General features: G+C 35.2%; 1 protein-coding gene across 1 annotated transcript; it reads left to right on the top strand.

Moving 5' to 3' along the window:
- The first annotated feature begins 3124 nt into the window (after positions 1 to 3124).
- On the top strand, positions 3125 to 22481 carry si:dkey-22i16.7 (secretory calcium-binding phosphoprotein proline-glutamine rich 1). The gene is made up of 4 exons (XM_067499621.1): positions 3125 to 3184; positions 3283 to 3360; positions 22077 to 22124; positions 22223 to 22481. Exons 2-4 carry the CDS (start codon positions 3307 to 3309, stop codon positions 22373 to 22375), a joined length of 255 nt encoding a protein of 84 aa, XP_067355722.1. The 5' UTR covers positions 3125 to 3184; positions 3283 to 3306; the 3' UTR covers positions 22376 to 22481.
- The last annotated feature ends 5268 nt before the right edge of the window (positions 22482 to 27749 follow it).

Below are 27749 nucleotides of genomic sequence, written 5' to 3' on the forward strand. Positions count from 1 at the left end.
TTATAAAGCGCTTTTATCCAAAGCGCTTAACAATGTTGATTCCCATTCACCCACTCACACACAGACACATACCGATGGCGGTGGCTGACATGCAAGGTGCTCACCTGACCCACCAGGAAAAACTTGGGGTTCAGTGTCTTGCCCAAGGACACTTCAACGTGTAACCAATGACCCTGTGGTCCGTTAAGAACTGCCTTACCAACTGAGCTACAGACAACAATATGTGTTAAAACAAACATTTCTTAAAGCAATAAAAATAATAATCATAAAAAATAATAAACAAGAACAACTTCACAGGTTTACCCAAACTATCAAAATATAAAAAAAGGGAATATCCATGTTTCCTACAACTTATGTCCCTGTGGTATATCAGTTTGTAGGAGTGGAGGACAGGCCACTAAATAGTAAGTTATTAGTCATATAGGTAGAAAGCACATTCATTTAAATTGAGACACACAAGTTAATTTCTTATTCCAAAGTGCTAGTCAGTAATGTTCCTTTAGTTAGATTTTTCTGACTGTAAAATGAAAAGTTGCTCATTTCTTACTAGATTTACAAGTTAAAGATGTTAAATGTAAAATAATAGGATGGTTGATGACCTAAGGTCCCAAAATGGTCCTAATTGTACTCAGTCTCTGCAACATTAGCACGAGGATTACTAAAACCTCTAAGTGTGTCATGCAATAATAATGATTCTGCATGTGATTTATATAAGTTGTAAACATACTTCAATATGAATAAAGAAATGACCAGTTAAGGAAATGCCATAACCAATTTACTGCTATCAAATAAAAATGTGAGTAAAAGCTGTCATCAGTTGTTAAGAACTTTTACCATTGAATTAGCAATAACTCATTTATACCCAGAGGAGTCATCATTTTATATATATATATATATATATATATATATATATATATATATATATATATATATATATATATATATATATATATATATATATATATATATATATATATAGGCTTTCCACATATACTACTCACAAAATGTCAGGAATATTTGACTTACGAGTAAAATTTCTGAATGCACCTAAAATGCACTATAACCTTTACAGGTGACCTTAATTTGACCTTTCCTAAACTTTTGAATTTACATGTACAGCTGTTCAGTGTTTCAGTAATTATTGCATAAGAACATGTTGTTCTCTGATAAGGTGATTAACTGCAAAAATCCCAATGTGATTCATGAATCAACCACTAATTCAATGACAATTTGTATTCAAACAGTCCTCTTCATCGTGCTATTCACATTTTGACATCATAAGACCAAGACAACACCTAACAATTACAGGTTATTGAGACACTGACATGTTTTGTTGTGGTATACCAACCACTGTTGTTAGCCTTTACTTCAATAAATTGATTGAGATGAAGAAATTACCATTGCATGCTTCTACTTTAATGCCCTACTTTCATGATATATTATCACTGTAGCATGAACTTTTTCCATTTTCCATAAACTTCACCCGAAAGTCGAACATCCCTAATTGTTTCTGAGTAGTGTATATAGGCACAACTACAGTATAGACAACTATAGGCATAACTGATCAATTATAAATAAAAAGGCACCTGTGGCTCAGGAAGTAGAGGAGTCATCCACAAATCCAAGGGTCCTCCTATCACATGTCGAAATGTCTTGAGCAAGACACTGAACCCTAACTTAACCCCCTAAAGCTGATAACACATTTTATTTATTGAGTTTTTCTGGGGGGCTTGGGGGATAGTTGGGTGTGAATCACATGTGAGGATTGAGTGAACTTTTTCAAAATGTATTGTGACACATTTTGAATTTTATTGGAACAAATTGGAATTCAAATACTTTTAATTCTTGTAGTTTGAGTTACATACTTTGGGTGGTGTTGAGGTATTTATTGAACCACTTTGGGTGGTTTCCAAAACACTTCACAGCCAACATTTAGAAGCGCTCTGCTCAGATGAGACCAAAATTGAAGTTTTCCACCTAAATGCAAAACACTATATGTGGCTGAAACCTAACCCTGGACATCACCCTAAACACACCATCCCCTCCGTGAGACATGGTGGTGGCAGCATCAGGTTGTGGGGATACTTTTCTTCAGCAGGCACAGGGAAGCTGGTCAAAGTTGATATAAAAATGTCGCAATCTTTGAAGAAAACAATTTAGAGTCTGCAAAAGACTGTAGTGGAGGTCCACCTTCCAACAGGACAATGACCCTAAACTTACAGCCAGAGCTACAAAGGAATGGTTTAGACCAAAGCATTTTTATACGTTAGAATGACCCAGTCAAAGTCCAGACCTAATTCCAATTGAAAATCTGTGGCAAGACTTGAAAATTGCTGTTTACAGACGCTCTTCATTCAAACTGATCCAATCCGACTGTTTGATGACAGCTTGGAAGTTGCCAAACCTTTATAAATTATATTTTTTACAGTTATGGTATTTCTAGACACACTGGTTCTTCCATTTCTCTTGATTTTTGCTTCAAAGTCACCTGACATGGATACAAACACTGTTATCACCAGTTAACAGTTGCAGTTACTTTTAGTTAAGAGCTTAATCTGTTCAAATGTATTCAACTGCATCAATTTGTTTTTTTACGTTTCTCCAATATTCATAACCACAATTTAATTAGGAAAAGTACTGTGTGTCAACTACAGCCAAAAAAGGAATTTGATTAAAGAAATGAAATTCAATATCTTTATATTAGAAGGCTTTTAAGACTTCCTGTTTTTTCATTATGGCACAGGTATCGGCATATGAAATGAATGAAATATAATGGGATCAGCTATGGGAGGTAATGCTGCTATATCTATTTTATATGCACTCTTTTTGCATATAAAAGAGTGTGAATAAAATAGCATGTACACACATGTGTGGTTGAACTGTGCCATTGATTATATTTAATCAAGAATTTGTGCACATGATTCATGTCTATGGAACACACTTAGTGTTTCTTCACTGTTTCCCAACAGCAATGAGATTAGCTGGTCTATGTCAAATTCAAATTTTGAAAATTACCGATACATTTCAACACGTAATTACCAATTATTCCAAATCACAACTCCTCTGATGGCTGATTGGACGACCAGGGGTGGAATAATTCTTTATAAAGTGCACATGGACATTGAGTAACTTCAGAGCGAATTCACCACTGGCCATCGTGTCAACATATCTCTTGACTTCCAAGGTAAGATTTTCATCACTACTGAGAATCCATAGTTTAAAAAGTGTAGCAAATAATGCCTACAACAAAATCTTCATTTAGTTTTTTCTTTTCTGTTTCAGGAAAGATTCTTTACATTTTCCGCTATGAAACTGCTGGTCCTGGTTCTGTGCTTCTTGGCACTAAGCTATGCCTTACCTGTACGTACTCATAATAATCTGTTTGTGAACTATTGTATTGCATAAGGCATTGATGTTTTTATATTTTAGTTTAGATATAAAGTGATTCATGTCACTTTAAAAGTCTTCACTCTAATAGGTCCCTGAGGAGGAGAATGATCGAGTGAAACGCTCAAGTAGTGAGGAGGTCAGTATATTTTTTACGAGATTCACATATTCACAAAATATTTTCTCTCTTTTTATTAAATAAAATTACATTTTCTTTATGTTGCCCTAAAATAAATATTTTCTTTTCTCCAGAGAGGTGGATATTATCCTCAGATGTATCCTCAGCTTCCTCCTCAAATACAATACATCCCATACAACCCCGCCCCCCAACCACCACCCAGCACAGGCCTGGGTACAGCGCTGCAGCTTTTGTTCGGAAAACTTGCAGGACTTATTCCTGGACTGGGAAAGTGATCCAACAAACTGTCACAAGACGCAAAGCTGCAATTCAACATATGGCATTTTCGTCTCTCAACTAAACAAAAAAATTATTAAACCTAAATAAAGCATCAATGATATCCTCTGTGTTTTGTTTTTTTGACTTTCATGTAGTTAGGTCCACCAGAGTGAATTTCAAATAACACATTTTAGATTTAATTCACAGGGGTTTGACTTCTTTTTGAGGGGGTTGTTTTCTTTTTTCATCCTAATGAGGATAATGGCCTCCTTTCCTTGCAAAGACACCTCCTTAGACCTTATGTTCAGAAATCCAGTAAACAGCTAACTAAGGCAGACATCAAGAATGTGTCAGTAGGGTCGAAAACACATTTTCACAATGTCAATGTCAACTCATCATTGCAGCATAAAACTGATATAATTTGTTTCAAAACAGTTTTTACAGATGTAACTTTGACCTTAATGTGGACACCTGAGACAGATCTTATTTATTCGTGCTAGCCACAGTATGATTCATAAAATCAAAAAGAACTAAAAGCAACAGATATAAGATAAAAGACAGAAGAAACTCAAAATGAAGTTACGTGCCTTGATTTTGTCATAGAGGCCTTAAATCTCTAAATATGTTACAGCCCTGTCAAATCCTTTAAAGTGCACTACATGGCTGAAATAGTTCCTTCGGATTTCAGAGCCAAACTCCTTCAAATATGAGTCATTCATCTACGGTTATGGTACATGTGATCATCTGTACTGCATGTCTGTCAGAGGATGACATGTACTTGTGTAGATGCCTGCACCTTGTCATCATAGTAAATGGTCTGCACTTTTCTACATATCAGCACTCAAAGCTGCTTCTTCTTCACCCATTCACACTGCACACAGTGATGGTGGAGCTGCTATGCAGCTGGCCAACACTCACCGAGAACGACTAAGTTCGGCTTCAGATTCTTGCTCAAGGACAGTTCGACTAGGGACAGGAGGTGCCGGGGATCAAACCAACAACTGCGGGATTGGTGGACGACCGCTCTACCTTCCTGCGCCACAGTCACCCTATTTGTTGACTGGAGACTTTAAAATAAATAAATGAATAAAACAAATACTGGATTCCATTAACCCCCCAAAAAACTAAAAACAAAATGTCCTCTTTACCTTCATTTTTTTCCTCACACACAACAAACTGAAAAGCACAGTAATCATGAATTTGGTGAATTACCTAGATTTTAACAACAAGCAGTTAAAACCTTATGAAGTTCACAAGCAGCAACATCCAGCAGACAATGAGCAACATTAGCATTTGTTTTCAGTCCCAGTTTTGATTTCTAGTGGAATTTAGTGATAACTGCAAAAAAATGTATTGTTTTTAAGTTGTAGCATCAAAGGAAAGAAAATGAAGGCATTTAAATAAACACGTAAATAAGCATATTTAAAACTAATTATGAGCTGATGCCTTGTCAAACTTTTTCTAGAGTTGGTGCCACAAAATCAAAAAACTATTATATTTCATAAGGCATCTATTTTTTTTGGTGATACTTTAGTTTAGATATAAAGTGAATGATGCAAATTCACTCAAATATGTCTCTGAGGAGTTAAAAGAGTTAGAGTGTGAAGAGTGTGAATAAAATAGCATGTACACACATGTGTGGTTGAACTGTACCATTGATTCTGTTTAACCAAGGATGTGTGCACATGAATCATGTCTATGGAACACACTTCAGTGTTTCCTCACTGTTTCCCAACAGCAATGAGCTTAGTTGATCTATGTCAAATTCAAATTTTGAAAATTACATTTCAACACGTAATTACCAATTATTCCAAATCACAACTCCTTTGATGCCTGATTGGACGACCAGGGGTGGAATAATTCTTTATAAAGTGCACATGGACATAGAGTAACTTCAGAGCGAATTCACCACTGGCCATCGTGTCAACATCACTCTTGACTTCCAAGGTAAGATTTTCATCACTACTGAGAATCCATAGTTTAAAAAGTGTAGCATATAATGCCTACAACAAAATCTTCATTTAGTTTTTTCTTTTCTGTTTCAGGAAAGACTCTTTACATTTTCCGCTATGAAACTGCTGGTCCTGGTTATGTGCTTCTTGGCACTAAGCTATGCCTTACCTGTACGTACTCATAATAATCTGTTTTGAACTATTGTATTGCATAAGGCATTGATGTTTTTATATTTTAGTTTAGATATAAAGTGAATCATGTAAATTTAAAAGTCCTCACTCTCACAGGTCTCCGAGGAGGAGAATGATCGAGTCAAACGCTCAAGCACTGATGAGGTCAGTGTACTTTTTAAGAGATTCACATACTCACAAAATATTTTCTCTCTTTTTATTAAATAAAATTACATTTTCTTTATGTTGCCCTAAAATAAATATTTTCTTTTCTCCAGAGAAAAAGAGTTCCTCAGATGCCTCCTCAGATACCAAACATCCCAAACAACCCAAACAACCCCGCTCCCCAACCACCACCCAACACAGACCTGGATGCAGTGCTGCAGTTTTGGATCACAAAACTTGCAGAACTTATTCCTGCGGGAAAATGATCCAACAAACTGTCAAAAGACGCAAAGCTGCAATTCAACATGTGGCATTTTTGTCTCTTAACTGAACACAGAAATTATTATAAATAAAGCATCAATGATATCCTCTGTGTTTTTCTTTTTTTGACTTTCATACAGTTAGGTTGATAAATAATACAATAATACAACAATGATAAGCTTTTTAGCATTTAGTCTCTGTACGCCACCAGAGTGAATTTAAAATAAAACATTTCAGGTTTCATTTGAAAGTTGGTTTAATTTCAGGTTGGACGACCGCTCTACCTTCCTACCTGCCGTATAATTTTATATATATAATAAGAAATTATGTATTACATTTATTATATTCTATTATCTTATATAAGTATAATATATCATATTATATATATATTTTTAAATTTACAAAATTACATCCTGACCTTGATTTTTTTCCTCACACACAAGAAACAGAGAATTCCAGTGATCATGAATTTGGTGAATTACCGAGATTTTAACAACAAGCAGTTACAACCTTATGAAGTTCACATGCAGCAACATCCAACAGACACATTAGCATTTGTTTTAAGTCCCAGTTTTGATTTCTAGTGCAGTTAGTGATAACCGCAAACACATTTATTGTTTTTAAGTTGTAGCATCAAAGGAAAGAAAATTAAGGCAGTTAAATAACCACGTAAATAAGCATATTTAAAACTAAATATGAGATGATGCCTTGTTAAATTGTTTCTAGAGTTGGTGTTTCAAAACAAAAAACTATTATATTGTGTAAGGCATCTATGTTTTTGTGATACTTTAGATATAAAGTGAATCCTGTAAATTCACTCTCATATGTCTCTGAGGAGGAGAATGATCGAGTCAAATGCTCAAGCAGTGGGGAGGTCAGTATATTTTTTGGGATTCACATATTCTTCATATTATATTACATTTTGGTAAATGGTCTCTTATAAAGCGCTTTTATCCAAAGCGCTTAACAATGTTGATTCCCATTCACCCACTCACACACACACACACACCGATGGCGGTGGCTGACATGCAAGGTGCTCACCTGACCCACCAGGAAAAACTTGGGGTTCAGTGTCTTGCCCAAGGACACTTCAACGTGTAACCAATGACCCTGTGGTCCGTGAAGAACTGCCTTACCAACTGAGCTACAGACAACAATATGTGTTAAAACAAACATTTCTTAAAGCAATAAAAATAATAATCATAAAAAATAATAAACAAGAACAACTTCACAGGTTTACCCAAACTATCAAAATATAAAAAAAGGGAATATCCATGTTTCCTACAACTTATGTCCCTGTGGTATATCAGTTTGTAGGAGTGGAGGACAGGCCACTAAATAGTAAGTTATTAGTCATATAGGTAGAAAGCACATTCATTTAAATTGAGACACACAAGTTAATTTCTTATTCCAAAGTGCTAGTCAGTAATGTTTCTTTAGTTAGATTTTTCTGACTGTAAAATGAAAAGTTGCTCATTTCTTACTAGATTTACAAGTTAAAGATGTTAAATGTAAAATAATAGGATGGTTGATGACCTAAGGTCCCAAAATGGTCCTAATTGTACTCAGTCTCTGCAACATTAGCACGAGGATTACTAAAACCTCTAAGTGTGTCATGCAATAATAATGTTTCTGCATGTGATTTATATAAATTGTAAACATACTTCAATATGAATAAAGAAATGACCAGTTAAGGAAATGCCATAACCAATTTACTGCTATCAAATAAAAATGTGAGTAAAAGCTGTCATCAGTTGTTAAGAACTTTTACCATTGAATTAGCAATAACTCATTTATACCCAGAGGAGTCATCATTTTATATATATATATATATATATAAGTTTTCCACATATACTACTCACAAAATGTCAGGAATATTTGACTTACGAGTAAAATTTCTGAATGCACCTAAAATGCACTATAACCTTTACAGGTGACCTTAATTTGACCTTTCCTAAACTTTTGAATTTACATGTGCAGCTGTTCAGTGTTTCAGTAATTATTGCATGAGAACATGTTGTTCTCTGATAAGGTGATTAACTGCAAAAATCCCAATGTGATTCATGAATCAACAACTAATTCAATGACAGTTTTTATTCAAACAGTCCTCTTCATCGTGCTATTCACATTTTGACATCATAAGACCAAGACAACACCTAACAATTACAGGTTATTGAGACACTGACATGTTTTGTTGTGGTATACCAACCACTGTTGTTAGCCTTTGCTTCAATAAATTGATTAAGATGAAGAAATTACCACTGCATGCTTTTACTTTATTGCCCTACTTTCATGATATATTATCACTGTAATACTGTCCTAATACTGTATCTCTGAGCCTGCCTGTGGTCATAGTGCCTAGCTACACACATGGTTTCTTCACATTTTATGCCAACAAAAACTTTATGAGCACTATGGCAGCTGATTTGATTACTGAAGGGTTGTGTGAGCTTTTAATTCTTTTAGTTTGAGTTACATACTTTGGGTGGTTTCCAAAACACTTCACAGCCAACATTTAGAAGAATGTGCTCTGCTTAGATGAGACCAAAATTGAAGTTTTCCACCTAAATGCAAAACGCTATATGTGGCTGAAATCTAACCCTGCACATCATCCTAAACACACCATCCCCACCGTGAGACATGGTGGTGGCAGCATCAGGTTATGGGGATATTTTTGTTCAGCAGGCACAGGGAAGCTGGTCAAAGTTGATAGGAAAATGGGGCAATTTAAAAAAAAAACCATTTAGAGTCTGCAAAATACTGTAGTGGAGGTCCACCTTCCAACAGGACAATGACCCTACATTTACAGCCAGAGCTACAAAGGAATGGTTTAGACCAAAGCATTTTTATACGTTAGAATGACCCAGTCAAAGTCCAGACCTAATTCCAATTGAGAATCTGTGGCAAGACTTGAAAATTGCTGTTTACAGACACTCTTCATTCAATCTGATCCAATCTAAGTGTTTGATGACAGCTTGGAACTTGCCAAACCTTTATAAATTATATTTTTTACAGTTATGGTACTTCTAGACACACTGGTTCTTCAATTTCTCTTGATTTTTTCTTCAAAGTCACCTGACACGGATACAAACACTGTTATCTCATCTTATGGCGGCTGTAGCTCAGTTGGTAAGGCAGTTGACCATGGACCACAGGGTCAGTGGTTCAATCCCCGCTCCTAGATCCCCGGCTAGAAGTCGAAGTGTCCTTGGGCAAGACACTGAACCCCAAGTTGCTTACCTTGCATGGCAGCCACCGCCATCGGTGTTTGAGTGTGAGAATGGGTGAATGGGAAGCTACATTGTAAAGCGCTTTGGATAAAAGCGCTATATAAGCGACTATTTACCATTTACCATTTGTTAACAGTTGCAGTTACTAATAGTTAACAGCTTAATCTTTTCAACTGTGTCAATTTTTTTTCATGTTTCTCTAATACTCATAACCACAATTTAATTAGGAAAAGTATTGTGTGTCAACTACAGCCAAAGAAGGAATTTGATTAAAGAATGGAAATTCAATATCTTTATATTAGAAGGCTTTTAAGACTTCCTGTTTAGTCATTATGGAACATGTATCAGCATCTGAAATGAATAAAATAAAATGGGATCTGCTATGGGAGGTAATGCTGCTATATCTATTTTATATGCACTCTTTTTGCATATAAAGGAGTGTGAAAAAATAGCATGTACACACATGTGTGGTTGAACTCTGCCATTAATTACGTTTAACCAAGGATGTGTGCACATGATTCATGTCTATGGAACACACTTCAGTGTTTCCTCACTGTTTCCCAACAGCAATGAGCTTAGCTGGTCTATGTCAAATTCAAATTTAGGAGATTACAAATACATTTCAACATGTAATTACCAATTATTTCAAATCACAACTCCTTTGATGGCTGATTGGATGACCAGGGGTGGAATAATTCTTTATAAAGTGCACATGGACATAGAGTAACTTCAGAGCGAATTCACCACTGGCCATCGTGTCAACATCACTCTTGACTTCCAAGGTAAGATTTTCATCACTACTGAGAATGCATAGTTTACAAAGTGTAGCATATAATGCCTACAACAAAATCTTCATTTAGTTTTTTCTTTTCTGTTTCAGGAAAGATTCTTTACATTTTCCGCTATGAAACTGCTGGTCCTGGTTCTGGGCTCCTTGGCACTAAGCTATGCCTTACCTGTACGTACTCATAATAATCTGTTTTGAACTATTGTATTGAATAAGGCATTGAGGTTTTTATGATATGTTAGTTTAGATATAAAGTGAATCATGTAAGTTTAAAAGTCTTCACTCTCACAGGTCTCTGAGGAGGTGAATGATCGTGTGAAACGCTCAAGTAGTGAGGAGGTCAGTATATTTTTTAAGAGATTCACATACCCACAAAATATTTTCTCTCTTTTTATTAAATAAAATTACATTTTCTTTATGTTGCCCTAAAATAAATATTTTCTTTTCTCCAGAGAGGTGGATATTATCCTCAGATGTATCCTCAGCTTCCTCCTCAAATACAATACATCCCATACAACCCAAACATCCTACCCGAAGCACCCAGCTCAGGCCTGGGTGGAGCACTGCAGCTTTTGATCACAAAAATTGCAGGACTTATTCCTGCGGGAAAATGATCCAACAAACTGCCAGACGCAAAGCTGCAATTCAACATATGGAATTTGTCTCTCTTACCTAATTAATAAAAATAAATAAAGCATCAATGATATCCTCTGTGTTTTTCTTTTTTTTGACTTTCATATAGTTAGGTTGATAAATATTGGAACAATAATACGCTTTTAAGCATTTGGTCTCTGTACACCACCAGAGTGAATTTAAAATAAAACTTTTCAGGTTTAATTCACAGGGGTTTGACTTCTTTTTGATATATATATATATAGGCATTTCACATACACTACTCACAAAAAGTTAGGAATATTTGACTTACGTGTGAAATTTCAGAATGCACCTAAAATGCACTATAACCTTTACAGGTGACCTTAATTTGACCTTTCCTAAACTTTTGAATTTACATGTACAACTGTTCACTGTTTCAGTACTTATTTCATATGAACATGTTGTTCTCTGATAAGGTCATTTACTGCAAAAATCCCAACGTGATTCATGAATCAACCACTAATTCAATGACAATTTGTTTTCAAACAGTTTTCTTCATCGTGCTATTCACATTTTGACATCATAAGACCAAGACAACACCTAACAATTACAGGTTATTGAGACACTGACATGTTTTGTTGTGGTATACCAACCACTGTTGTTAGCCTTTGCTTCAATAAATTGTTTGAGATGAAGAAATTACCATTGTACACTTCTACTTAAACACCTACTTTCATGATATATTATTACTGTAGCATGAACTTTTTCCATTTTCCATAAACCTCACCCGAAAGTCGAACATCCCTAATTGTTTCTGAGTAGTGTATATAGGCACAACTACAGTTTATACAACTATAGGCATAACTGATCAATTATAAATAAAAAGGCACCTGTGGCTCAGGAAGTAGAGGAGTCACCCACCAATCCAAGGTTCCTCCTATCACATGTCGAAATGTCTTGAGCAAGACACTGAACCCTAACTTAACCCCCTAAAGCTGCTAACACATTTTATTTATTGAGTTTTTCACGGGGGCTTGGGGGATAGTTGGGTGTGAATCACATGTGATGATTGAGTGAACTTTTTCCAAATGTATTGTGACACATTTTGAATTTTATTGGAACAAAGTGGAATAAAAATGATTTATTGTCCATCATATGCCCATATGATGATATCCTATTCTAAACAGTTAAGTATCATAAAGATGATTAATTAATAGTGTCCAGTTTCAGAACCTTTACTGTCTCCTAATACTGTACTTCTGAGCCTGCCTGTGGTCATATTGGCCAGCTACACACATGGTTTCATATTTTATGCCAACAAAAGAGTTATGAGCACTATGGCAGCTGATTTGATTACTGAAGGGTTGTGTGAGTTTTCAGTTCTTGTAATTTGAGTTACATACTTTGGGTGGAGTTATGGTATTTATTAAACCACTTTGGGGGGTTTCAACAACACCTCACAACCAACATTTAGAAGAATGTGCTCTGCTCAGATGAGACCAAAATTGAAGATTTCCACCTAAATGCAAAATCCACGTTTAGATATAAAGTGAATCATGCAAATTCACTTACATATGTCTCTGAGGAGGAGAATGATCGAGTCAAATGCTCAAGCAGTGGGGAGGTCAGTATATTTTTTATGGATTCACATACTGTTCATATTAAATTAGATTTTGGTAAATGGTCGCTTATGTAGCACTTTTATGCAAAGCTCTTCCTATTCACCCATTCACACACACACACCGATGGCGGTGGCTGCCATGCAAGGTGCTCACCTTACCCACCCGGAGCAACTTGGGGTTCAGTGTCTTGCCCAAGGACACTACAACATGTACCCAATAACAATACATACTTTGGGTGGAGTTGTGGTATTTATTAAACCACTTTGGGGGGTTTCCACAACACCTCACAACCAACATTTAGAAGAATGTGCTCTGCTCAGATGAGACCAAAATTGAAGTTTTCCACCTAAATGCAAAATGCTATTTGTGGCTGAAATCTAACCCTGCACATCACCCTAAACACACCATCCCCACCGTGAGACATGGTGGTGGCAGCATCATACCTTTCTTCAGCAGGGACAGGGAAGCTGGTCAAAGTTGATAGGAAAATGGGGCAATCTTTGAAGAAAACCATTTAGAGTCTGCAAAAGACTGTAGTGGAGGTCCACCTTCCAACAGGACAATGACCCTACATTTACAGCCAGAGCTACAAAGGAATGGTTTAGACCAAAGCATATTTATATGTTAGAATGACCCAGTCAAAGTCCAGGCCTAAATCCAATTGACAATCTGTGGCAAGATTTGAAAATTCCTGTTCATAGATGCTCTTCATCCAATCTGACTGAGCTTCATCTATTTTCCAAAGAAGAATGGGCAAAATTTTCATTCTCTAAATGTGCAAAGGTGGTAGAGACATAACCCAAAAATCTTGCAGCTGTAATTACAGCTCTCAGGGGGGCTGAATACAACTGGATGCCACACTTTTCAAGAGACTTGTTTGTAAAAAATTTTGAAAACCATTTATCGTTTTTATTGCACTTCACATTTATGTACCACTTTGTGTTGGTCTGTCACATACAATCCCAATAAAACCCATTTACGATTGTGGTTGTAATGTGACAAAATGTGGAAATGTTCAAGGGGTATGAATACTTTGGCACTGTATTTTTAAACACTTTTGGATGAGAAATAGTTTCTGTTTAAAGGTCTCTGAGGAGACAAACGCTAAGTTAGGTGATGAAATCAGTCCCTGTTGTATTTTACCATAGGATGTTATTAGATTTTTAAACTAAAATGACTCGGCTAAACTAAAGCTACACTATAATTATCAGGAGATCTGAATTTCAACCAGTGTTTGATGACAGCTTTCAAGGAAGGTAATGCTGTTATATCTATTTTATATGCACTCTTTTTGCATATAAAAGAATTTGAATAAAATAGCATGTACACACATGTGGGGTTGAACTGTGCCATTGATTATGTTTAACCAAGGATGTGTGCACATGAATCATGTCTATGGAACACACTTCAGTGTTTCCTCACTGTTTCCCAACAGCAATGAGCTTAGCTGGTATAGACCAGATGCAAATTTTTAAAATTACAAATAGATTTCAACACATAATTACCAGTTATTTCAAATCACAACTCCTTTGATGCCTGATTGGACGACCAGGGGTGGAATAATTCTTTATAAAGTGCACATGGACATAGAGTAACTTCAGAGCGAATTCACCCCTGGCCATCGTGTCAACATCACTCTTGACTTCCAAGGTAAGATTTTCATCACTACTGAGAATCCATAGTTTAAAAAGTGTAGCATATAATGCCTACAACAAAATCTTCATTTAGTTTTTTCTTTTCTGTTTCAGGAAAGATTCTTTACATTTTCCGCTATGAAACTGCTGGTCCTGGTTATGTGCTTCTTGGCACTAAGCTATGCCTTACCTGTACGTACTCATAATAATCTGTTTGTGAACTATTGTATTGAATAAGACATTGATGTTTTATGATGTCTTAGTTTAGATATGAAGTGAATCATGTAAGTTGAAAAGTCCTCACTCTCACAGGTCTCTGAGGAGAATGATCGAGTCAAACGCTCAAGCAGTGAGGAGGTCAGTGTACTTTTTAAGAGATTCACATACTCACAAAATATTTTCTCTCTTTTTATTAAATAAAATTACATTTTCTTTATGTTGCCCTAAAATAAATATTTTCTTTTCTCCAGAGAATAAGAGTTCCTCAGATACCAAACATCCCAAACAACCCAAACAACCCAAACATCCCCCCCTCACCACCCAACACAGACCTGGATGCAGTGCTGCAGTTTTGGATCACAAAACTTGCAGGACTTATTCCTGCGGGAAAATGATCCAACAAACTGTCAGAAGACGCAAAGCTGCAATTCAACATGTGGCATTTTTCTCTCTTAACTGAACAAAGAAATTATTAAAAATAAATAAATCATCAATGATATCCTGTGTTTTTCTTTTTTTTGACTTTCATATAGTTAGGTTCATAAATATTGGAACAATAATACGCTTTTAAGCATTTGGTCTCTGTACACCACCAGAGTGACTTTAAAATAAAACATTTCAGGTTTAATTCACAGGGGTTTGACTTCTTTTTGAGGGGGTTGTTTTCTGTTTTCATCCTAATGAGGATAATGGCCTCCTTTCCTTCCAAAGACACGTCCTTAGACCTCATGTTCAGAAATCCAGTAAACAGCTAACTAAGGCAAACATCAAGAATGTGTCAGTAGGGTCGAAAACACATTTTCACAATGTCAATGTCAACTCATCATTGCAGCATAAAACTGATATAATGTGTTTCAAAACAGTTTTTACAGATGTAACTTTGACCTTAATGTGGACACGTTAGACAGAACTAATTTATTCGTGTTAGGCACAGTATGATTCATAAAATGAAAATTTTAGAATAAAAAAGAACTAAAAACAACAGAGATAAAAGACGTAAGACATCTGGCTGAAATACTTCCTTTGGATTTCAGAGCCAAACTCTTTCAAATATGAGTCATTCATCTACGGTTATGGTACATGTGATCATCGGTACTGCATGTCTTTCAGAGGATGACATGTACTTGTGTAGATGCCTGCACCTTGTCATCATGGTAAATGGTCTGCAACTCATTATGTATTGAATTTATTATATTCTATTATCTTATAAAATTATAATATATCATATTATATTTATTTTTAAATTTACATAATTTCCTCCTGACCTTGACTTTTTTCCTCACACACAACAAACAGAGAATTTCAGTGATCATGAATTTGGTGAATTACCTAGATTTTAACAACAAGCAGTTAAAACCTTACAAGCAGTAACATCCAACAGACACATTAGCATTTGTTTTAAGTCCCAGTTTTGATTTGTAGTGCAGTTAGTGATAACATAACTAACTCCACTAGTTATAACTTGTAGCATCAAAGGAAAGAAAATTAAGGCAGTTAAATGAACACATAAATAAGCATATTTAAAACTAAATATGAGCTGATTCTTTGTCAAATTGTTTCTAGAGTTGGTGCCACAAAATCAAAAAACTATTATATAATTCAATTCAATTCAACTTTATTTATATAGCGCCAATTTACAACAAAGTCATCTCAAAGCAGTTTACATAATAAAGTCCAGACTACACAAGTATGTAGAAGCAACCCAACAAGTCCCCTTGAGCAAACCCTAGGCAACAGTGGAGAGGCAAAAACTCCCTTTAATGGAAGAATCCTCCAGCAGAACCATGCTCCAATTTGATATTGGTCAATAGTTGGCTAAATCACCTGGATCAAGACAAGGTTTTTTAAATAGTGGTTTGATTACAAGGACTTTATAGGCCTTTGGTACGTAGCCAGTTTCTAAAGATAGGTTGATCTAATCTAATATGAACGTGTCTATTAAAGGTAGAACATCTTTGAGCAATTTGGTTGGAACAGGGTCTAAAAGACATGTTGTTAGTTTTGAGGAAGTGATAGTTGAACTTAGCTTAGTGAGATCTATGTGGGAAAATCAGTCTAAGAGGGATTGGGGCCTTATTGAGGATTCTAGAGCTGTTGCCTTTGGGCAACAGCTTGTTGTAGCATCTATGTTTTTGTGATACTTTAGTTTAGATATAAAGTGAATCATATAAATTCACTCTCATAGGTCTCTAAGGAGGAGAATGATCGAGTCAAATGCTCACATTACATTTTGGTAAATGGTCACTTATATAGCGCTGTTATTCAAAGCGCTTAACAATATCAATTCCCATTCACACACACCAATGGCAGTGGCTGCCATGCAAGGTGCTCACTTGAGCCACCAGGAGCAACAAGGACACTTCGGGATTGAACCTATAACTGCCCTATCTTTATGACGCACTAAAATAAAGCTTTCATGTTTTCCAGAGGCATGGAATATTTTACCAGCAGCAGTATCCCACGTTTCCATCATTAATCAACTAAGACCCATCCTTCAACACACTGCTGCAGCTTTTGATGACAAGATTTGCATTTACTCCTCCAGCAGGAAAACAATACAACAAACTGGCGAACGAAGATAAGCTGCTATTTTTCTCTCCTAACTGAAATGGTTTACAAAGAAATAATTATGCATATGTATATGCATCTGTGTGATTTCATTATTTGATTTTAATGTCTGGTTCTACTTAACTTATACTATACTAATACTTTTTTCCTAAAGGCATGCAGAAATTTAAAAAGTGCTTATTATATATTTATTTTGTAACTATACAGTTTATGCAATAACTATATGGTGTAACAGTAGATTTTGTCTTGTTTTTTTTGACAGTGAGCGCATTACACTGCATCTTAAACTATTTCCTATATAACAAACAGTGTAATACAGGAATTTACAAGCTAAAAATATAAAAGTGAAGAAGAAGATAAACTACCCAGCTGAGATCTCTCCAAATTAGCTCTTTGTAAATAGGTTTAGTATTTCAGACATCAAGGACGTGTGAATGCGCTTGAAAATGCATTTTCACTATGTCACAACAGCTTACCATTTTAGCATATAACTGATATAATGTGTTGCAAAACATTTTTACAGATGTAACTTTGACAATAATGTGGCAAAATGAACTAAAGAACAGCTAGTAATTGTAATGAGACTAATTGGCTTCAGAGTCCAGGCTCTTGTGGACACTTGAGAAAGATCTCATATACCCAATGGGCACTGTGTGATTTATAAATAGAAAGAGAAAGAGAAATAGTAACAACAGAGATAAAAGATGTAAAATATCCAAAATGAATTAACGCTTTGATATATACTCCTTAATTTTATCATAGAGGCTTTAAAACTGGATTTCATAATTTTTTACTTCACACAACAAACAGAAAATCAAAGTCGGTGAATCGCCTAGATTCACAAGCCACACCCTGTAACAGACACTGAGCAACTATGTCCTGATTTAACTAGATTTGATTCAGTTTGACTTTAAAGATGTCATATGAGTGTGAAGCAATTACTTGATCCAACAATTTGCTTCATAAAAAATGTTTATAGTGCAGCCAATACAGAAGGCTTAGGGTTTTCATGCTGTAAACTAAAAGTAAAAAAATAAGGATTTTTATTTGGAACTAAATATGAAGTCATGCCTCATTTACTTTTACTTTTTTTTACTTCTATGTAGTTCATGGTCACTTCTATATGCTTTTTAAGCCTAAAAATATAGGCATGTGTTTCGTAGGCACCCAAAATACTGTAGTAAAAGAATAATCTCATCACAATTTAATATTACAATTGTACATGTCGAAGTAGCAAAAGTTACTGTTACTGTTTCCTAACAGCATTTCTAACTCCAGCGTGGTTTAGGGTTACGGGATCTTCTATTTTATGTCATCACACCTCTATAAAATCTAAATCCATTAGAGGGGTGATTGGATGATGAGAGTAATTTTTTCTTTCAAAAGTGGATATTATCATCATCATTACTCGTGACTTCTAAAGTTAGATTTTTAACTGTGGCTAAACAGGAGTAAGAAGCTTTCACTTTCCTAGAATTTTTTTATGTTTTTAACCAGTGAAACTCACAATGTGCTTCAAGCTCTCGTGTTTATAGCTCAGCTTAGTTGCTCAAATATAAGACTAACTGTATTTTAAAATGTCTATTTTTCATATTTTACAAAAAGGCTGTATGTTAATAATTGTTATACAACTTTTTACCAGGATCAGCTATTACATAAGTTGTAGATTTCAAACTATCCAGGTGTGTCTCTATACATCTACGTGTTTCCTCACTTTGAAATAAGAAGACAAAACATTTCCTAATGCCTGCAGTTTCCCAATGATGTTATTTGTTTGCTAATGAGATGAACCCCTCTCCTGTAACTGTATATAAAAGGGCTCATTCACAGCAACATTGTTACAACCTCCTTCAACATCTCTGTGACTGTCTTTGAGGACTTGACTTCGATTATAAGATTCTGTCTTTTCTGTGTGAGGGTAATGAGATGATAGTTTATCATTATAATAGTTGTGTATATCTAAACAATATGTGTATATCTAAAAACAAGTTTTTCTAAACAAACCCTACTGTTTTTTTGTTTTGTTTTTTATTTTTATTTTCTAGCAGGTGTAAACAGGGAAACCATGCTGAAGATAGTATTTGTACTTGGATGCCTCCTGTGCCTCACTCTGGCAAATCCTGTGAGTGTGACAAAGTCAGTATCAGTGTTTTTGTACTGTAATACCTAAAAAAAGCACTTAATGCTTTTCTGTTTTACAGACTGATGACAAGGCGCCCAAACGCTTTGCACGTGGACGTGGCTCCCATGAGGTGAGTGCCTCCCTGTTTCCTTTTAAAACACATAACCTGACAATATATATTAGTCGAAAACCACCTAGTGTATGTGATAATTAATACCTTTATGTTCCTGCAGCACCACAGAGGTCCCCCAAACAGTCCTTTAAGTCGCAAGAACATGCTAACTCCAGAGTTTCTGCAGTACCTTCTTTCTGTCTTGCAACAGCTACTTACTCCACCACCTGCTACAACCTCCACAGCTGCAGCGACCTCTACCACAGCTACAGCTGCAACTACCACTACTACAACTACTACCACTGCTGCTACAGTATAAAATCTGAAACTCATCAGACATCAACAAATGCCTGTAAAGCAGAGTTAACTAACACGTGGATCCACGTCACTATATTCTCTGTAATATCTACTAAGTTAACCAAAATAAAAAAAATCCAAGTTGACTAGATATGTTTGATGTTCTTAAAATCCAGAAATCAATTTATTCATATAATGTTCACATAGAAAACAACATATAGTTTAATTTCATTTGTGTGTGTGTGTGTGTGTGTGTGTGTGTGTGTGTGTGTGTGTGTGTGTGTGTGTTATTTTAGCAGGCTAAAGTCGTGCTCAGAACTGCATGATAAGAAAGTTGGTGGATGGTGGTCATGGGGTTGCACTGTGGTGTGTGGCACTTCTCAAATCAAACTGATCAACACTGCTGCTGCAGGGATTTAAGGGACTTAAGCATTTTATCACACTCTACAAAGCAGCTGTGAACAAGAGATTCCCGCTGTCAGAATCAATATTGTTGCATGGAAAAGACCCTACTTTACAACAGGAGTTATTAATAATTATTAAAGACTGAAAAATAAACTAATCAAATGCAACCCACTATCAAAACTTACATTTTGCATTGATCCACAGCGCAAATCATTTTATTGTTTAAATATAATCTATACAAGTGGTAAAAAAGCCCAATGATACATTAATATTCAACTTTAGAAATGTGCTTAAATTCAGTTTCAACATCAACATGGTGCATTTTTAAAAATGCTGCTACAATTCAAGTGAATCATAAAAGTCACCTGTGAACAAAATATCAATATGCTAATTAGACACATTAAATATGCAATATAAGGTGCTGTAGAGAGTAATTTAAAGTCAAATTATAGAAACACATGACAACTAATGCTGCAGGTCATCACAGGTGTGAGAAATACATATATAAGATTGTACAATCACCCGACTTTATTTTATTAGACGTTACTATCATCTTACTATCATTTAACCAATAAATCGTCTAAAAGATGTTATATGTTTAGGTTATTAAATATGCACTCACAAACGTTTAACAAAAAAAATGTACTTATGTCATTTAAAATAACAAAATTATAATAATGTCTTACGGATTTTATTAGGGAATGTAGACGTCCTAACTTCTGTGGTAACTGATAAATGGTCCATGCTACACCTGTCTTACCTGTGCTTTCATACTAGAAGTCCGGTAAGTTTTATAATGGAAAAAACATCATTTCAATATAAGTTGGATTTTGCAATGTGTTTTTAAAACATCTCTAGCCAGAAATCTGCACTTTATTGTTACAGTCTTTATTCAGTGAACGTGTAGGATTTTTTTTGTTTGTTTAAAGGATGTTTTGTTTTATTACCTAGATTTGAAAACTGAATTTTAATAAAGAGTGGTTTTCTGTGCTGCCTCACAGATAAAAGAAGATTCCTGGTTGGCATCCTGTCCAGCTGTGGCCTTTCTGTGTGTAGTTTGCATGTTCTTCTTTTCCTCGCATGTATTTCCTCCCACAGTCCAAATACATGGGTATTACAGGTTAATTAGTGACTCTCAAATGTTTGTAGGTGTGAATGTTATTGTGAATGGTTGTCTATCTCTGTATGTCTCTCTGTGTTGGGCCTGCGACAGACTGGAGACCTGTCCAGGGTGTAGCCCACATATCGCCCTATGACAGCTGACATAGGCTCCAGCGCCCCATGACCCAAATAGGATAGGGGGGACACATAATTGATGGATGGATGGAAGAAAGTTTTTATTTATAATATATTAAATAATAATTATTTAATAAAGCCTGTGTTTCGGAACATTTTACTGAAAAACAGTGAAAAAGGATATACTGAATAGTTGTGGACAAAGTCAAAGGACCAATTGAGATTCTTTTTACTTTAAATATAATTTCATTGTCCCATCAATTATGTTTTACTGAGAAGGCTGCAAAAGCAAAATAAAGGTGTGAGCATGAATCATGTCTAACGAACACCATTTTACTGTTTCCTCGCTGTTTCCCAACACCAATGAGATTAGCTCTAAGTCCATCCTGGGTCAAACATAAGTTTTTAGGATTATGCCACAAATACATTTCGACTGTTATTCATCACTCATTTCATCATATTTCACACCTTTTTTGACAACAATCAAATCACAACTCCTTTGATGGCTGATTGGACGACCAGGGGTGGAATAATTCTTTATAAAGTGCACATGGACACAGAGTAACTTCAGAGCGAATTCACCACTGGCCATCGTGTCAACATCACTCTTGACTTCCAAGGTAAGATTTTCATCACTACTGAGAATCCATGGTTTAAAAAGTGTAGCATATAATGCCTGCAACAAAATCTTCATTTAGTTTTTTCTTTTCTGTTTCAGGAAAGACTCTTTACATTTTCCGCTATGAAACTGCTGGTCCTGGTTCTGTGCTTCTTGGCAATAAGCTATGCCTTACCTGTACGTACTCATAATAATCTGTTTGTGAACTATTGTAATGTATAAGGCATTGATGTTTTTATGATGTTTTAGTTTAGATATAAAGTGAATCATGTAAGTTTAAAAGTCTTCACTCTCATAGATCTCTGAGGAGGAGAATGATCGAGTCAAACGCTCAAGCAGTAGGGAGGTCAGATTCACTTACCCACAAAATATTTTCTCTTTTTTTATTAAATAAAATTTAATTTTCTTTATGTTGCCCTAAAATAAATATTTTCTTTTCTCCAGAGAGGTGGATATTATCCTCAGATGATTCCTCAGATGATTCCTCAGATGTTTCCTCCATACATCCCCCCCCCACCACCCAACCAAGACATGACTGCATTGCTGCAGCTTTTGATCGCAAGACTTGCAGCACTTGTTCCTGCAGCAGGAAAATGATCCAACAAACTGTCAGAAGACACAAAGATGTTTTTTTCATCCTAATGATGATAATGGCCTCCTTCCCTACAAACCCTTTGTATTAAAGCGGAAAGTCTTGACTTCAGTCACATCTTGAGTGTTTCATTTCAAAATAATGTGGTGGTGTACAGAGACAAAAGGCTAAACTTATTATTGTTCCAATATATGCTCAAAATTTATATCAAATATTTATGTAACTAAAAGCAAGTGTATGCAAATATATTTTAATATAAATGTTTTCATATTTACATTTTCATATTTTTTACAGTTAGCACAATTGTACCTTTAACCCTTTCCAACTGTATATAAGTCACTCAGCTAAGCTCTCTACAAGTCACCTCTATGTGTCTAAATAGGTTTTTGTTATTTCAAACATCAAGAATGTGTCAGTAGGGTTGAAAACACATTTTCACAATGTCAATGTCAATTCATCGTTGCAGCATAAAACTGATATAATGTGTTTTAAAACAGTTTTTACAGATGTAAATTTGATCTTAATGTGGACACCTGAGACAGATCTTATTCATTCGTGTTAGGCACAGTATGATTCATAAGATGAACATTTTAAAATGAAAAAGAACTAAAAACAACAGAGATAAAAGACAGAAGAAATTCAAAATGAAGTTACGTGCCATGATTTTGTCATAGAGGCCTTAAATCCCTAAATATGTTACAGCCCTGTCAAATCCCTTAATGTGAACTACATGGCTGAAATTCTTACTTCTGATTTTAGAGGCAAACTCCTTCAAATATGAGTCATTCATGTACTGTTATGGTACATGTGATCATCTATACCTCTATGTCTGTCAGAGGATGCCCGCCCCTTGTCGTCAACTATTTGTTAACTCTAGGGAGTGGCTGGAGGCTTTCAAAAACAAATAAATACTGGATTCCATTAACCCCCCCAAAACTACCAGGGGTGGAATAATTCTATATAAAGTGCACATGGACATAGAGTAACTTCAGAGCGAATTCACCACTGGCCATCGTGTCAACATCACTCTTGACTTCCAAGGTAAGATTTTCATCACTACTGAGAATGCATAGTTTAAAAAGTATAGCAAATAATGCCTACAACAAAATCTTGGTTTAGTTTTTTCTTTTCTGTTTCAGGAAAGATTCTTTACATTTTCCGCTATGAAACTGCTGGTCCTGGTTCTGTGCCTTTTAGCACTAAGCTATGCCTTACCTGTACGTACTCATAATAATCTATTTGTGAACTATTGTATTGTATAAGGCATTGATGTTTTTATGATGTTTTAGTTTAGATATAAAGTGAATCATGTAAGTTTAAAAGTCTTCACTCTCATAGATCTCTGAGGAGGAGAATGATCGAGTCAAACGCTCAAGCAGTGGGGAGGTCAGATTCACTTACCCACAAAATATTTTCTCTTTTTTTATAAAATCAAATTACATTTTCTTTATGTTGCCCTAAAATAAATATTTTCTTTTCTCCAGAGAGGTGGATATTATCCTCAGATGATTCCTCAGATGTTTCCTCCATACATCCCCCCCCCACCACCCAACCAAGACATGACCGCGCTGCTGCAGCTTTTGATTGCAAGACTTGCAGCAGGAAAATGATCCAACAAACTGTCAGAAGACGCAAAGCTGCAATATGTCATTTTTCTTTCTTAACTGAACAATGAAATAATTAAAAATAAATAAAAGATTAATGATATCCTTTATTTTTTCTTATTTTGACTTTCATACAGTTAGGTTCATAAATATTGTAACAATAATAAGCTTTTTAGTATTTGGTCTCTGTACGCCACCAGAGTGAATTTAAAATAAAACATTTAAGGTTTAATTCACAGGGGTTTGACTTCTTTTTGAGGATGATCCAAAATGTTGTGTTGGTTTTTGCTGTCTCTCTGGGGGGGTCATTTTGTTTTTTCATCCTATGAATGATAATGGCCTCCTTCCCTACAAACTATTTGAATTAAAGCAGAAAGTCTTGACATCAGTCATATCTTGAGTGTTTCATTTCAAAATAATGTGGTGGTGTACAGAGACCAAATGCTAAACTTATTATTGTTCCAATATGTGCTCAAAATTTATATCAAATATTTATGTAACTAAAAGCAAGTGTATATGAATATAATGGAATATAAATATTTTAATATTTACATTTTCATATTTTTTACATTTAGCACAATTGTACCTTTAACACACCGTCAATGTCACCTCATCATTGCAGCATAAAAATGTGTTTCAAAACAGTTTTTACAGATGTATCTTTGACCTTAATGTGGACACCTGAGACAGATCTTATTTATTCGTTTTAGGCACATTATGATTCATAAAATGAAAATTTTAGAATGAAAAAGAACTAAAAACAACAGAGATAAAAGACAGAAGAAATTCAAAATGAAGTTACGTGCCATGATTTTGTCATAGAGGCCTTAAATCCCTAAATATGTTACAGCCCTGTCAAATCCCTTAATGTGCACTATATGGCTAAAATACTTACTTCTGATTTTAGAGGCAAACTTCTTCAAATATGAGTCATTCATGTACTGTTATGGTACATGTGATCATCTATACCTCTATGTCTGTCAGAGGATGCCCGCCCCTTGTCGTCAACTATTTGTTAACTCTAGGGAGTGGCTGGAGGCTTTCAAAAACAAATAAATACTGGATTCCATTAACCTCCCCAAAAAACTAAATACATATATAATATATAATAGTTAATGATGTACTATATTTATTATATTATGTCATATTCATATCTTATATGAGCAGAGGATAGGGTTAGATGGAGGCACATGATTCACTGTGGTGACCCCTGAAAGGGAACAGCCGAAAGGAAAAGAAGATATGATTATAATATATTATTATTATATTTATTTTAATTTACATAATTTCCTCCAGACCTTGATTTTTTTTCTCACACAAAACAAACAGAGAATTAAAGTGATCATGACTTTGGTGAATTACCTAGATTTTAACAAGAAGCAGTTAAAACCTTATGAAGTTCACAAGCAGCAACATCCAACAGACACTGAGCAACGTTAGCATTTGTTTTCAGTCCCAGTTTTGATTTCTAGTGGAGTTAGTGATAACTGCAAACACATTTACTTGTTTTTAAGTTGTAGCTTCAAAGGAAAGAAAATGAAGGCAGTTAAATAAACACGTAAATAACCATATTTAAACAGAAAGACAGAAAGCATGATTCCCTGCACAATGAAATTCTTACTTTGCCGTCCACACTGAATGTCATACAGTAAAGTAAAATAAAAATAGAAAATAAATTTTAAAAAAAATATGAGCTGATATCTTCTCAAATTGTTTCTAGAGTTGGTGCCACAAAATTCCGTCTTTGCACAGTTTGAGTGTGACCTCACTGTTATTTTATTTATGTTTTTTTCAATTACTAAATACCAGGTGATTCTCTTAGCAAATCAAAAATTTGAAAATACAGGTTCTAACTCTAGCATAAAAAAAATTACTTTCATCACAGCTATTACATGAATTGTATATGTCATACTATCCAGGTGTGTCCCTAAACATATACCTGTTACCTCACTTTGAAACAAGAAGACGAAACATTTCCTAATACCTGCACTTTCCCAGCTTTTTGTTTGCCAATTAGGTGAAACCCTCTCCTGTAGCTGCATAAAAAGAAGCTCATTCACAACAGCATTGCTGCAAAAATTGCTGCTTCATCAACATCTGTGTGACTGTCTGTGAGGACTTGATTGTAATTATAAGATTCTTATTGATTTGTATATTTACTGTGCGGGGTGGAATTCTTAGACAACATGTATCTAAACAACCCCAAATTTTAAATTTTTTTTCATTTTGGTTTGCATTTTTTTTGGCAGGTGTAAACAGGGAAACCATGCTGAAGATAGTATTTGTGCTTGGATGCCTCCTGTGCCTCACTCTGGCAAATCCTGTGAGTATAGCAAAGTCAGTATTAGTGTTTGTGTACTGTAATACCTAAACCAAGCCCTTAAAGTGCTTCTTTTATTACAGACTGATGACAAGGAGCCCAAACGCCTTGCACGTGGACAGGGCTCCCATGAGGTGAGTACCTCCCTCTGTCTTTTCCACAGACCTAACATATTAGTAGAAAACCACCTACTGCATGTGATAATTCATATTTTTATGTTCTTACAGGGCCGTAAAGGTCAACCAAACAGTCCTTTCAGTGACAAGAACATGCTAACTCCAGAGCTTCTACAGTACCTTCTTTCTCTCTTGAGACCATTTTTTTCTCCAACACCTGCTACAACCTCCAATCCAGCAGCTACCACTACCAATGTAACTGCCACTGCTACTACAACATAAAATCTGAAATTTGTCAGATATTAACAAAAAAATTGCAAAGCAGAGTGAACAGATTTTTGTCTTAATCACAGTTTTCAACATGTGGATCAAAATCACTTTATGCTGTGTAAAAGCTACCCAGAAATCAACATAATAAAAAAAACAAGTTAACTAAATGTGTTTGATTTTTCTTTTATTGCTTGCTCTTTTTAAATTGTTTGGGAGTAAATACTGAGAAAGTTAGTGGATGTTGTTCATTGTGCTTCAGTGTGGCATGGCACATCTCAAATCACATTTATCAACACTTTTGCTGCAGTGATTTAATGGACTAAAGCCGACTTTTTTTTTATTATCATACTCTATAAAGCAGCTGGGAACAAGACATCCCTGCTGTCACAAAGATGCCAGAGTCCCTGCTTTAACAATGTGAATTATTGTTGTTTTATGCCAATATGAACACTCCCTGATATCAAAATGTACAATTCCTAGGTTGGTTCACAATGGAAAATATACAAATTTCACAATATGGGCCATAAAATTTTTATTTTATTTTGTTCATCAGTGAACAAAGGAATAGGAATTGACCTGGCCTTTCTGTTGATGTGGTTGTTGCTATGGACACTGATCTTGCTGAAGTTGGAAAATGCAATGTTTTAAGAAAATTTCATCATCAAAATGCATTTTGATAAACGTCTTAAACTATACTCAAACGTTGCACAAACAACCATGATTATTATTTTCAAACCCAACAGCACCAACAGCTTTGCATTGCTTTATTGAACAAACATCCCATGTTTATTTTTCGCTTTTCCACCTGTGCACCGTGTGTGCTGCACTTTGCACTAATAAACACAAACAGGTAAAGCAAAATTCAGGTTGGAGCACTCCTGACGCTGAGCAGAATTTACAGCGACCCAATCAGAAGTTCTGTCTCTCTGTCTCTTACGAAAATAAACAACTTATTGTCAGCAAAATCAAGTAATTTAGCCAAAAATGTAGTATAATACTTTATGTTAAAAAAGAGAATATCAAATGTGTCTCTGAAGATTATCTTTTCCACATGTTTACTCACCTTGAC

Source organism: Channa argus, chromosome 3, assembly GCF_033026475.1.
Source record: "Channa argus isolate prfri chromosome 3, Channa argus male v1.0, whole genome shotgun sequence".
Taxonomy (NCBI): Eukaryota; Metazoa; Chordata; class Actinopteri; order Anabantiformes; family Channidae; genus Channa; species Channa argus.